This window comes from Nannospalax galili, unplaced genomic scaffold (genome assembly GCF_000622305.1).
Source record: "Nannospalax galili isolate Female #2095 unplaced genomic scaffold, S.galili_v1.0 scaffold680, whole genome shotgun sequence".
Lineage (NCBI taxonomy): Eukaryota > Metazoa > Chordata > Mammalia > Rodentia > Spalacidae > Nannospalax > Nannospalax galili.
The window spans coordinates 1321499-1332698 of NW_008348218.1; the positions used below are offsets into that span (position 1 = coordinate 1321499).

At 42.9% G+C, this 11200-nt stretch overlaps 1 protein-coding gene across 3 annotated transcripts in view; it reads left to right on the plus strand.

The window, feature by feature from the left end:
• The window catches only part of Fut10 (fucosyltransferase 10), a 121189-nt gene extending 112023 nt beyond the window's left edge, over positions 1 to 9166 (plus strand). For 2 of the 3 annotated variants that reach the window (XM_008844924.3, XM_029569249.1), the window contains exon 5: positions 7059 to 9166. In XM_008844924.3, the coding sequence (XP_008843146.1) occupies positions 7059 to 7292 (234 nt within the window). In that variant the 3' untranslated portion in view covers positions 7293 to 9166. The remainder of the gene's footprint in view (positions 1 to 7058) is intronic. The other variant, XR_003851402.1, reaches the window with a different exon arrangement.
• The last annotated feature ends 2034 nt before the right edge of the window (positions 9167 to 11200 follow it).

Genomic DNA, 11200 nt, shown 5'->3' on the forward strand with positions numbered 1-11200 from the left:
GCACCAAATTCTTTTAAATTCCAGGTCCTTTTAATAAGATGATGCTATACAGCAGTCCCTTCTGCATGAAATAACTACCATCATCAGGACTTCGGGTGAGCCTGATCGCTAAACATAGTCACAATTGGGCTTGCTGATGGTTCTGCTCATTCATTAAAGGAGTGCCAAGCAGTGTCACTGGACCCTCACTGAGTATCCAGCAACTCTTCCCATCCAACTAGTCTAGCCTTGGAAGACAAAAGAAAAACGAGGACGAACCCAATAGAGGGATGCTTTTGGAAGCCCTTGTCAAGAAACTCCAATGGACTTTTGTATGAACATTTGAAAATTGCCCTGTTCTGACTTTTTTCTAGTTCCCTGTCTAGAACTTGTAATGCTAATTACTCTTGCCTTTACTTCTCCTTCACATGTCCTATTCATGATTCAAGGACTTTCTTCTCCCCTTTGAGACAAGAGTTAATGCAATTTGGGAATCTTTTAGATAGACCCACTGAAGGGGTACTCCAATTGCCTTATCCTGCTTCCCTGTTCAGCATGGAAGAAGCCAGAGCGATCGGTGTCCCTATTCCCTGTTGGCAATTTGCATAACCCCTTCAGAGGATGGTGTGATAAGAATAGGAGGTAGGAATTGGCTAGGCAGTTAGGGTAAAAAGACCCCAAAGAAATATAGCCAGCTTCTTGGCTAAAAGTCAAAATGTCCTTGGGCCTGTTAGCAACATACTCTGTTCCAAAGGTCAAAAATGTCAAAAGTATTTGGGAGCTCTTATCTAATCCTTAAAAGATTTTAGGGTTACCTCTTCAGAGGGGGGAATGTTGGAGGGGAGGGAGTGGGCATGTATTTGATCAAAACACCATATATGCATATATGACATTCTCAATAGTTTTTGTAAAATTTTTTTAAAAATGCTGTTATGAAATGCTTCTTCTAAAAAAATAGATGTTCTGTATGAAATACACCAAAAATCAATTAAATATTTACAAAAAAGTGGCACTACTTCCCCCAAATAAATAAATAAATAAATAAATAAATAAATAAATAAATAAATAAATAATAAATGTGCAATGAAACCCATTATTCAACCAAATAAAGTCTGGCTGCTCCGTGCACTGAGTACAGACAGCAGCCCGAGGTTTCCGTTGTGGAGAGTGTTCTTTCTGTCTTGTGTTGACTCTGGTTTATGCTTTCTTTCTTTTTTTATTTTTCACTTTTTAAAAATTTTTATTTTTATTTTATGTGTATGCATGTATTGCCTGTGTGTAGGTAAGTGCACCCGTGTCATGCAATGCCTGCTGAGGTCAGAAGAGGCTGTCGGATCCCCTGGAACTGGAGTTATGGTAAGTTGTTAGCTGCCACGTGGGTGCTGGGATTCGAACCTGGGTCTTTTGCAAGAACAACCAGTGTTCTTAACTGCTGAGCCATCTCTCAAGCCCCATGCTTGTTTCTTAGTTTACTCTCTTGTTTTGAGGAATCAAGTAGATTCCTGAGAAGTGTATGAAATACCTTCATTATACTCCACATTTAAGAATGAGTTGAGCTGAGCATAAGCAATGATGAAATCATCAGTTTTCCTGGGAATTTTGAAGGCATTTTTTCATTGCCTTAAAAAGTATTTCATTGGAACTAATTTTGTTTGCAGAAGAGGCAGAGACAGCTGAGTTCTATACACCCTTTACAAGCTTCTCATAATTCTAGCATTTTATATAACTATATTTGTCAACACTGAGATTAGTATTGGTACACTGTTGCAGCTAAACTACAGACACCAATCATGTTTCACTTTAGGGTTCCATCATATTCCCTGACATCCTTTGTTTCAGGACCCCCTCCAGGCACTAGGCTGTATTTAGACATCTTATTCCCTGACACCCTTTGTCTCAGGACCCCCTCCAGGCACTAGGCTGTATTTAGCCGTCATGCCTCCTTAGTCTCCCCCAGTGTCTGACAGCTCTCAGCTTCTTCATATTTTAATAATTTTTGAGAGTGCTGGTCATGATTTTGTTAAATGTCCCTTCATATGGTTTTCCTGGTGTCTTCTCAGGTGGACACTTGGGTTTTTAGCTTTTGGACAGTCCCACAGAAGTCAGTGTCCTAATTATATCCTATTAGATTGAACTGTTAGCAGCGTAACGTTGGTGATGATATTAACATTGATTCTTTGGTTAAGGGTTGTCAGCTGTTGTTTTTTTTTTTTTTTTTTTTTTTTTTTCCTCTGCTGTGAGGTTACTAACTTTCCTTTTCCAATGAAACACTAAGTCCAGTCTAAATTCTAAGGGAGAATTAGGTTTTAACTTCATTGACAGAGAATATCAAATAATCAATGGAAATGTTGAAACTGGTACAACCACTAGAGTAATTAATGAGCATTTTTGAGGAGACATTTTGAGGCTATGCAAATGTCTTCTCCTAAAATTTTATTCACTGAAGTTAGCATTCAAGGACTCTGTGGTGGTTTGAATGTGTTCTCCACAGGCTCCAACTATTGGTACATTTTGTCTCCAGTTGATGGTGATGTTTTTCAAGGTTTTAGGAGGTGTGGCCTGACTCGAGGAAACATGTCATTGGGGGTGGACTTTGAGACTTCTTTAGCCTTGCCAGATTGTTCTCTGCTTCCTGCGACTGCATGAACACGTGTCGCTTGGCTTTCTGCTCTGGCTACTTCTGCTGTCATGCCTCCCCTATCAATCAGGGACTTCAATCCCTCAGGGTGTCTAATCACAGCAACAGAAAAATAACTCCCACCTTTGCCTCTTTGTTTCCACTGCTGTTACCAAGAAGTAAGAGGTCATCCTGAATTCTGATACGTGAATGAGACTGTTCCTAATGGGAGGGGGTAGAACTCCCCCTTCGTCCTGGGTTCTAATGACTGTGCTTATCATGCATTTGGCCCTTGGTGGTCCTTCATATCTGAAGTCCTTCAACTGGGGGAGATCTTTAAAAAATGATTTTCTTGTATGTTTTTTTCCTTCCCCACCTTTTAGAACTCTTAATAGACCTCAAGTACTGATCCTCTAATGCTGAACTGATCCAGGTAGTCCAATACTCAAATAGTTTTTAAAAAAATTTCCATTTCTTTGACATCTACTTTATGGAATATTTTTCCTGTCATCCAGCTCTTCTGGTGATTGCTTAATTTCAGGTATTAATCTCTGTAATTTCTAGCATCTTATTTTTTAAGATTCTCTGAATATTTTTTATAATACCTGTTTCTTTAATTCATTGATCTTTAATTTCTCTTGAGGATGTTACACGATTTCTTTTAAAATTAAATTTCTTTTACATTTGTTTTTTATTGTATGTATATGAGTATTTACCCTGCATGTAAGTGCACTCACGTGTGAAATGCTCAGGGAGACCAGAAGAGTGTGTTGGATTCCCTGGAACTGCAGTTACAGATAGTTTGTTAGCTATCAGGTGGGTTCGGGGAACCAAACCCAGGTCCTCGGCCAGAACAGCAGAGGCTCTTAACTGCCGAGCCATCTTTCCAGCCCTGAGGATGTTATATAATTTCCTTTTATGTTTTCTAAAAATTGGCTCTCCTTGCCTTGTGTCCACTGTTCATGTTGGTAAATTTTCTGACAGTTTGTAATTATGGTGACCTGCTCATGTGCAGGCAGCTGGGAGTTAGGAATGTGATGGGACATATTGGTTATGAGCCTCATTGCAGAATAGTCGGACTGGAGTATTTCTCTGGAGGATACACACATTCCCTGGAGACCCCCCCTTTTTCTTTTGTCTTGCCTGTATCATGAAGCCCAAGCTGCCATCATTGTGGGAATGGGTTTCAGGAAGAGGGTGAGAGGGGCTCAGCATGTAGCATTTATTATGCTCATTAACTCTGTCCAGGACACACCACTGCCCAGGACTTTGCCTTCTGTTCCCCAGGCCAGAGTCATGCATTTTACTCTTCCAGAGAATGAACCTCTAGGCTTTTGTCAAGTGAAGGAGTGGAAAACACCTAGCATTCAGTAGCCAAGCATGAGATGGGTATCTGTTTCTTGAATGGACTTTCTATGAGTTCTTATTAATTTTCTCTTCATCCTCTTCCAAAGGTATCTGGAGTCTGCTATGCTCTGCCGGTCAGGACCATAAATGAAGGGGCCTCCCAGCTCACATTGTACACTGGGTTGAGTTCTGTTTACCTGCTCTCTAATCCCCAGTGGACATTCCTGTTGGCCTCTGGTCTCACACTCACCTTCTAGGAGCAGTCTTCTCATTTTCATTTAGCATCATTTCATTTCATCTCAGGTGCTGGCATTAGCTCTGTTCACTCTGCTGCCCTGGCTGGCCCTCCTTCCCTTCCTCTCTTAGAGACTTATTTGAGGACCAAATCTTGAATGGGGCTGCTGTATGAGGTTGGACTTTAACTTGGAAAGCAAAGAGCACAAATGTTGTAAAGAAATGATTTCCTTTCATTTCAGTGATTATGACTCCAATTTCTAGCATGTAGTATTTTTCTTGTAGTTGATTCTTTTTTTTTTCTTCATTGATACTGTATCTCTCAAGATTTTTTAAAAATTCTTTTTTAATTCTTTAATTTTTAAAGTTTTCTAAAATTTTCTTTTCCTCATTTCATGTCTGTTTTTCACACTGACCACTTTTCTGAGATGTTTTGTACTAGAGTGTTCTGAAACTTCTGAGTGTGTGTTGGATAAGCTTGTCCTCCGAGTAGCAAGCAATGGATAGATGCTTTCTTCTCTAGTTTCTCGCTGGCTTCAAACTAATTGGAGTACAAGACTCTCCGTAGGAGAGGGGCAGAGGGAGACAGTCACCCCTTCTACCCAATCAGTCAGCCCTAACTGCATGAGGGGGAGGGTCTAAGGATAGGAACAGGGGAAGCCAGAGAGAGAGAAGATGCTTCACCAACTTGGACCAGCCACAGCAGCCAAAATGTAGGGAAAATGTAGGGAAAAAAGCCCGAGGGTGCCCAGGCCCCTCACTGCCATCACATGCTCTGTTAGCAAGCCTAGTAGGTGCTTTTGTTCCCTGAACTGTACTTTGGAATAATACTGTCTCAGTTTGTTGTAAGGACGGTGGGAGGAGGCAGCCACACTGGGAGCCTGGAAGCCACATATGCACCTTCCAGCAGTAAATTTAACTTAGAGTGTTACTTTCAGAATGTTCCAGAATGACACTGACTGGACAGCCTTCTTGGGGCTAATCTTCTCCGTTGAATGTAATAGCTATTCATCAGGATAAGAGTTAATTTATCCAGTTCTCATAATGAGCCCTATCAAATAGCCACCTGCAGTGGGCCAGGGGTGGGGTCATGAGACCAGGGAAGTAAAGCAGGCAGGAGCTTGAACTGAGCTGGTAGGGGCAGAGTCCCATGAAAGGGTTTGAAAGCTGAGAGGTACTGTGGCAATTAGGTGTCATTATTATTATGTTATAGAAATGTCCTAGTATGGGCGGGTCCCTGTCTCTCGGCGTTGCTGAGGCTCTCCGTGGCTACTGGATGCTGGCGACTCTGTGGGTCGCTGCACTTCCAGGCGAGTTCCGTTCCAAGCTACCGGGCACTCCCTTTGTGTTTCGCGATCCGTTGGCCGCCGGGTCACGAGGGGAGGTGCAAGAACGGCGAAAGCAGGATCTTCGCGAGTGAATGTTTACGAAGGGACAGCCCCCTATGGGGAGACTGAATCGTAGGCAGTAAGACACAGGATACAGCTCGTGGTACAGCTCCTTTATTCAGTGATTCAGCTCAGCTCCAGATCTTAGTGATTCAGCTCCGATTTATTAAGGGGAAACCAGGATATTTATAGTGTGGAGGCAGTAGCAAAAGCCTTAGTTGATAGGTGCTTTTAGGATGCCCCATTTACATGTGGCGGTGGGCTTCTATCAGGCTGTCAGACAATGCCTGATTATCACACAGGAAAAACCTGGCAGTTCCTATGCCAGAGGTCATGTTTTTGGTAGGGCATCTGTGGCGGCCACTTCAAAGGTGAGCCAGGAAGAGAGTAGGAAGAGGAAGGCGCCCTGCTGAGAAAGGGAGTCTCTGCATAAGAACGCCTAGCCGGCCTGCGGCTATCCGGACATGGAGAGACTGCTACCTTAGACAGCAGGGGTCCCTAACATCCTAGTACAGGGGACAGTTGAGTGCAGTGGAAATATATTAAAAACAAGGGATTAGATGTCTTAGTGACTACATGGATAGATGTAAAAATGAGGCTGGGTGAAAAAGTAGCAAGTGGAATGATACACACACTAGCATATAAATCACTTAAAAAACAATGCCTAGACAATGAGAAGAAATTTTACAAAGGGACATCAAAATAGTAAGAAAAGTATTAAACACATTAAAAAAGTTTCCTTTGAGGAGGAGGGTATGGGCAGCCACATACAGGAGAAAAGTCTGTAAATCAATAAGGCAACAAACGAGGGTAAACTGATAGTGATGGACTATACCCTCAAACTATGAGCCATGATAAAATCCTTCCTTTAAAAAAAAGTGGAGGGGGGACTAGAGTCATGTCTCAGTGGTTATTTGCACTGGCTGCTCTTGCAGAGGACCGAGGTTCAGTTCCCAGCACCCACATAGTGGCTAATGACCATCTATGACTCCAGTTCCAAGGGAATCTGACACCCTCTTCTGACTTCCACAGGCATTGCATGGTATGGGTGTATGAACATACATGCAGGCAATACACATAAAATAAAAATAAAATATTAAAAATAAGAAAGAGGGGAAACTGTTATATTATGGAGAGAACTAGGTTCAATCTTAGGTATACTGATATTTGTTTGCGATAGTATTTATGACTCTTGGAGTTCCAGTTCCCACCTCTGTAAAATAAGGTGGTTGTAGTTAATTCATTTTTTGGCCACTAGAATGAAATAAGATTGTGTGAGTGCCTTGCAGAGTGCGCAGTAGAGGGAACAGTCTTAATAAATGTTTAGCTACTTTCTTCCCCTGGGACTCCTCAATCACTTAACTGTTGCGGCTAGAGGGGAAGAATTTGCTTTATAGGATGTGTATGCTGTGGCCCACTGCTGTGAGGCAGCCCATGGAAACTGTGCTTCCTTATCACATGTCTTAAATGCTTTTCTCCTTCTCTCAATGCAGGGCTTGCCACCCAAGCAATGGAAGGCTGACGTTACCCACCTGAGCTGCCCGGAGCCTGCCTTGTTTGCTTTCTCATCTCCAGTTCCTCCGGCCCTGAGTGGGAGATCTTTGCGAGAGATGTGGATCCCCAGCTTCCAGCAATCCAAGAAAGAAGCCCAGGCACTAAGGTGGCTGGTTGATAGGAATCAAAACTTTTCATCTCAAGAGTTTTGGGCCCTAGTATTCAAGGCCTAATTTTAAAAAGCACCAGAGTGACAGAATGAGGTTAATTTTTTGGTTGCCTTGATAGTTGAATGTAATAAGTATTCCATTAAATATCCTTCAGGGTAAGAGCTAATTACTGTTCTCACAATGAACCCTGTCCAATAATAGGTGTGAATTATTCCTAGGAGCTCCCTCTATGTATTTGTACTAAAAACATAGACTTTTTTATGGACATCGGTTGTCTTCAGTTTCCATACTTGGACCCATGTACTTGCTGCCTTCTGTGGAAATTCACCTAATGCCGAGTGTTTTCCTGCTCTGGATCTGGCTGGGGGTTTGTCGTACTCACTTCCTTGTGAGCAGCTCATTTGGCAAACCCAGTGTCTTGATGCTGAGAATGAATGAAATGTGTTAGAACTTGGCAATGCGTGATTCCACCTGTTGTTTTCCAGGGATGTCAGACGTCTCTGCTCTCGGCATTGCAGGTCAGGACACATGATGTCTCCCTTCCGCTCTACCCCTTCAGCTGCCCCCCAGCCTATTTTATATTCACCTGGCCTATGCCTCCTTCCAGCTCCCTCCAAAGGGGAATGCCTTAACTCCTCCTTCTGTTTCTATCAGTAAGATGTTAGTAACTGTTCCTTACACTACGGAGGAGGGGAAGACTTGTGAGATTGAGTGAGCAATCACATGTTTTAATCAAGGTGAGAGACACGAATGCCCTGGGGTAGTCCTTTGGGTTGAAGGTAATTGTCTTTAGAATCCTACACAGCCTGTTGTGCTGGGGCGTCACACAGCTGATGAGCATTTCCTGGTTTCCTATCCTGTCAGAGAATTCAGCAGTCTTGTCTGGTGTGTCTACCGTAGTTCCCTAAAAGCAAAGGGAAACAACACTGGCTTCCAGACCCTGATATGGTGAGGAGGCGTCTGGTTACACATGAAGACTGCTGCTACCAGAAGTGTTGGCCTCTATATTCCTTTTTTTTTTTTGAGACAGGGTCTCCCTGTAGCCCAGCTGGCCTGGAACTCACTATGTAGACCAGGCTGGCCTCCAACTCACAGAGATCCACCTGCCTCTATATCCCAAGTGCTGGGACTAAGGGTGTGTGCCACCACGCCCCGCGGCCTCTATATTCTTTATGTGGAAAGACATAAGCATTTACTCTCCAACTGTGGCATCCACCACGGAAGAAATGAGAGCTAAACTGGCACATTCCTCTTGAGCGAGGCACAGCCACCTTGCTGTGGGGGAAGGTATCTCTGGAAAGGCTCTTCCTAACCCCAGGTCTGCCGTTAACTCCAATCTTGGACAAATCTACCCCATCTACGCTTGAGGTTTGGCTGGCTGGATCTTGTGCAGGTAACCCCAGCTGCTGTGAGTTCATGAGTGGGACAGCTGTGTCATATCCACAAGCTAGTGCTGCACAGCACTCTCCCCATCCTCCAGCTCTTGCATCCTTTCTGTCTCCTCTACTGTAATGTTCCCTAAGCCTTGTCTGGGCGTGGTTGATACAGATGTCCCATTTAGGGCCGAGCACTCGATTTCTCATTCTCAGCACTTTGTCCAGTTGTGTACCTCTCCATTAACTGCTGCCCACTGCAGAAAGATCCTTCTCTGATCAAGGCTGGAGGCCGCCTAGGTCTGTGGGTATAAACAATGCTTCGACGGCACTTTGACAGCACATTTCATGCAGTCGTGTTCCATCACAGTTATTTTTGAAGAGTTTCAAAAGTTTAGACAAAAGTTTAAAACACATCTAAAATTTTATCTGAAATAAAATCTTTGATTATGTAATGCTCCCCAAAGCTGTGAAAGATAGAGAAGATGGTGTTCGATGGGATTAAAAATGGAGTACCTTTCAGTGAAAATAAATGAGGGGTTTATGGGACCCTGAATCCACAGATTTGAGACTTACATGCTTCGAGACTTTCTTTCTTACTTAGCAGATACTTCTTCTGTCGCTGATTTTAATAAGATGCCGCTTGTCTCTGACAAATCACTGTTACAGGGTGAAAAGTGTGTCCTGCTCTGCAGTGGAGCCTTCTGAATGCCTTAGTGCTCTGTGTGGTAGTCCTCGCATGCCACACTCCCCTTCGCCTCCCTGTCTCCGCGAAGCCCAACTAATAGAGTGCATTGCCTTCCCGGGTCATTAGAAGGAACAGAATGCAGCAATCGGTTTAGTGACTCACTTGGATTGTTCACAAGGGCACAGTTTCAAAGTAGTACGAGAAGTCAGACAGAAAACTTATCAAAATTTTGCAGAATGATTATAAAGCTAGCCAGTAGTTTCTACTTCTGACCCCAAAGATGGAGCTAACTTTGCCCTTTCGTTGTATAGCAAGTATAATTTTCAAAACCTAAATGTGACTGGCTTATTTGATCCTACTTTCTAGTGACTAGAATATCAGTTGGGGTCATTGTAGCATGTTAGTTCTTGCTCAGAGGTAAGCCCAAACATGAGTATCATGTTTTTTCTAGTCACACATGTCTATTGCACATAGCAAAGCTAGGTCAGTTCTGTAGAACATGGTGAATCCAAGCACAGTATAAACATCACCTTTAGGAGCCTGGTATGATAGTATATGTTTTAAAAACCCATCAGGACACAATTCCTGCTAATGATGGCCCGGTAGTCCTTCCAGCCTATCCTTTACCAGTTCCAAAAGGGTTATTTTTAGGTACTTGTACAGCGGCACCCCAATCTCGATGCTAAGTTCTGTCTTAGTCTCTCTGGGTTATTATATGGAATAGCACAGACTTGGTGATTTAGAAACAACAAAAATTTACTTCTTGCATTTCTGGAGGCTGAGAAATCTAAGCTCAAGGTGCTGGCCGATGTGGTGTCTCATGAAGGACTGCTTGGTTCGTAGATAGCTGTTTTCTTGCTGTGGACTCACATGGGTGAGCGAGCTCTCTGAAGTTTCTTTTATAACAGCCCTCTGTTACAGGATCCCTTTTAGAATCCTGCCCGGGAGGATTCCACCCTCATGCCCTACTCACTCCCCCAAAGGCCCACTCTCTAATATTTCAGATTAACATGTCAGCGTATTCCGTCTGTAGCTCCAGCTTAGAGTAGGTTTTCAGAAAAGCATGTTGATTGCCACAGAATATGCGCCCAGCTCTCCATGAGTAACAGCTGTCGTTCTTGTAATCTTCAGAGCATACAGTGTGGAAGTTCATGCATCAAGAATAATGGTGATCAGTTTATGTTTCTGAAAACTGAAGTTTTGAATATTTTGTAAAATTTCCTCACTGTTCTTTAATTTTTGTTTTTATTTTTGTTCTTATTAGTGAATACCTTATACAATTTTATAATTATATTATCAATATATATCTTATGTTATTCTGATTAGAGAAAATGCTGGAAAAAGCCGGAGAATATAGAATTGTGACCTATGACTGTGAAGTAAGAAAAGTCTAGTCTGAGCTGACTCTGCAATGTATTTTAACTAGGATCTTGCTCAAGTTACTTGGCTTTCCTACCTATTCTTCCTTCCGCTTACAGTAGTAGCCGACCTCTCCAGGACGTTTGTGATTAAGTAAGCAAATGTTCATACTCAGTTCCACTAATGCAGGGTGTCGTGGTCATGGCTGTCTGTAACCATAGCTCCTTTATTGTGAGGACCATGATTGAGCTTTCTTGAGAAAGGGGGACTTGATTAGTGATAGCCTCAAGGGTCACCCTTTGTTCTTGTTTAGTTACTTGATAAGGATTTATTGAATATTATGAAGTAGGCATTATGTCAGGCACTGTAACCTGTGTAAGATGTGGGAGAAAGGGTGTGGTGGGTTCTGGGGAGGGCTTTGTGGTTTTGTTACTATTAAAGGGATTAGGGGCTGGAGAGATGGCTCAGTGGTTAAGAGCACTCTCTGCTCTTGTAGAGGACCTGAATTTGGTTCCCAGCATCCAGGCTGGGCAGCTTACAACTGTCTGTAA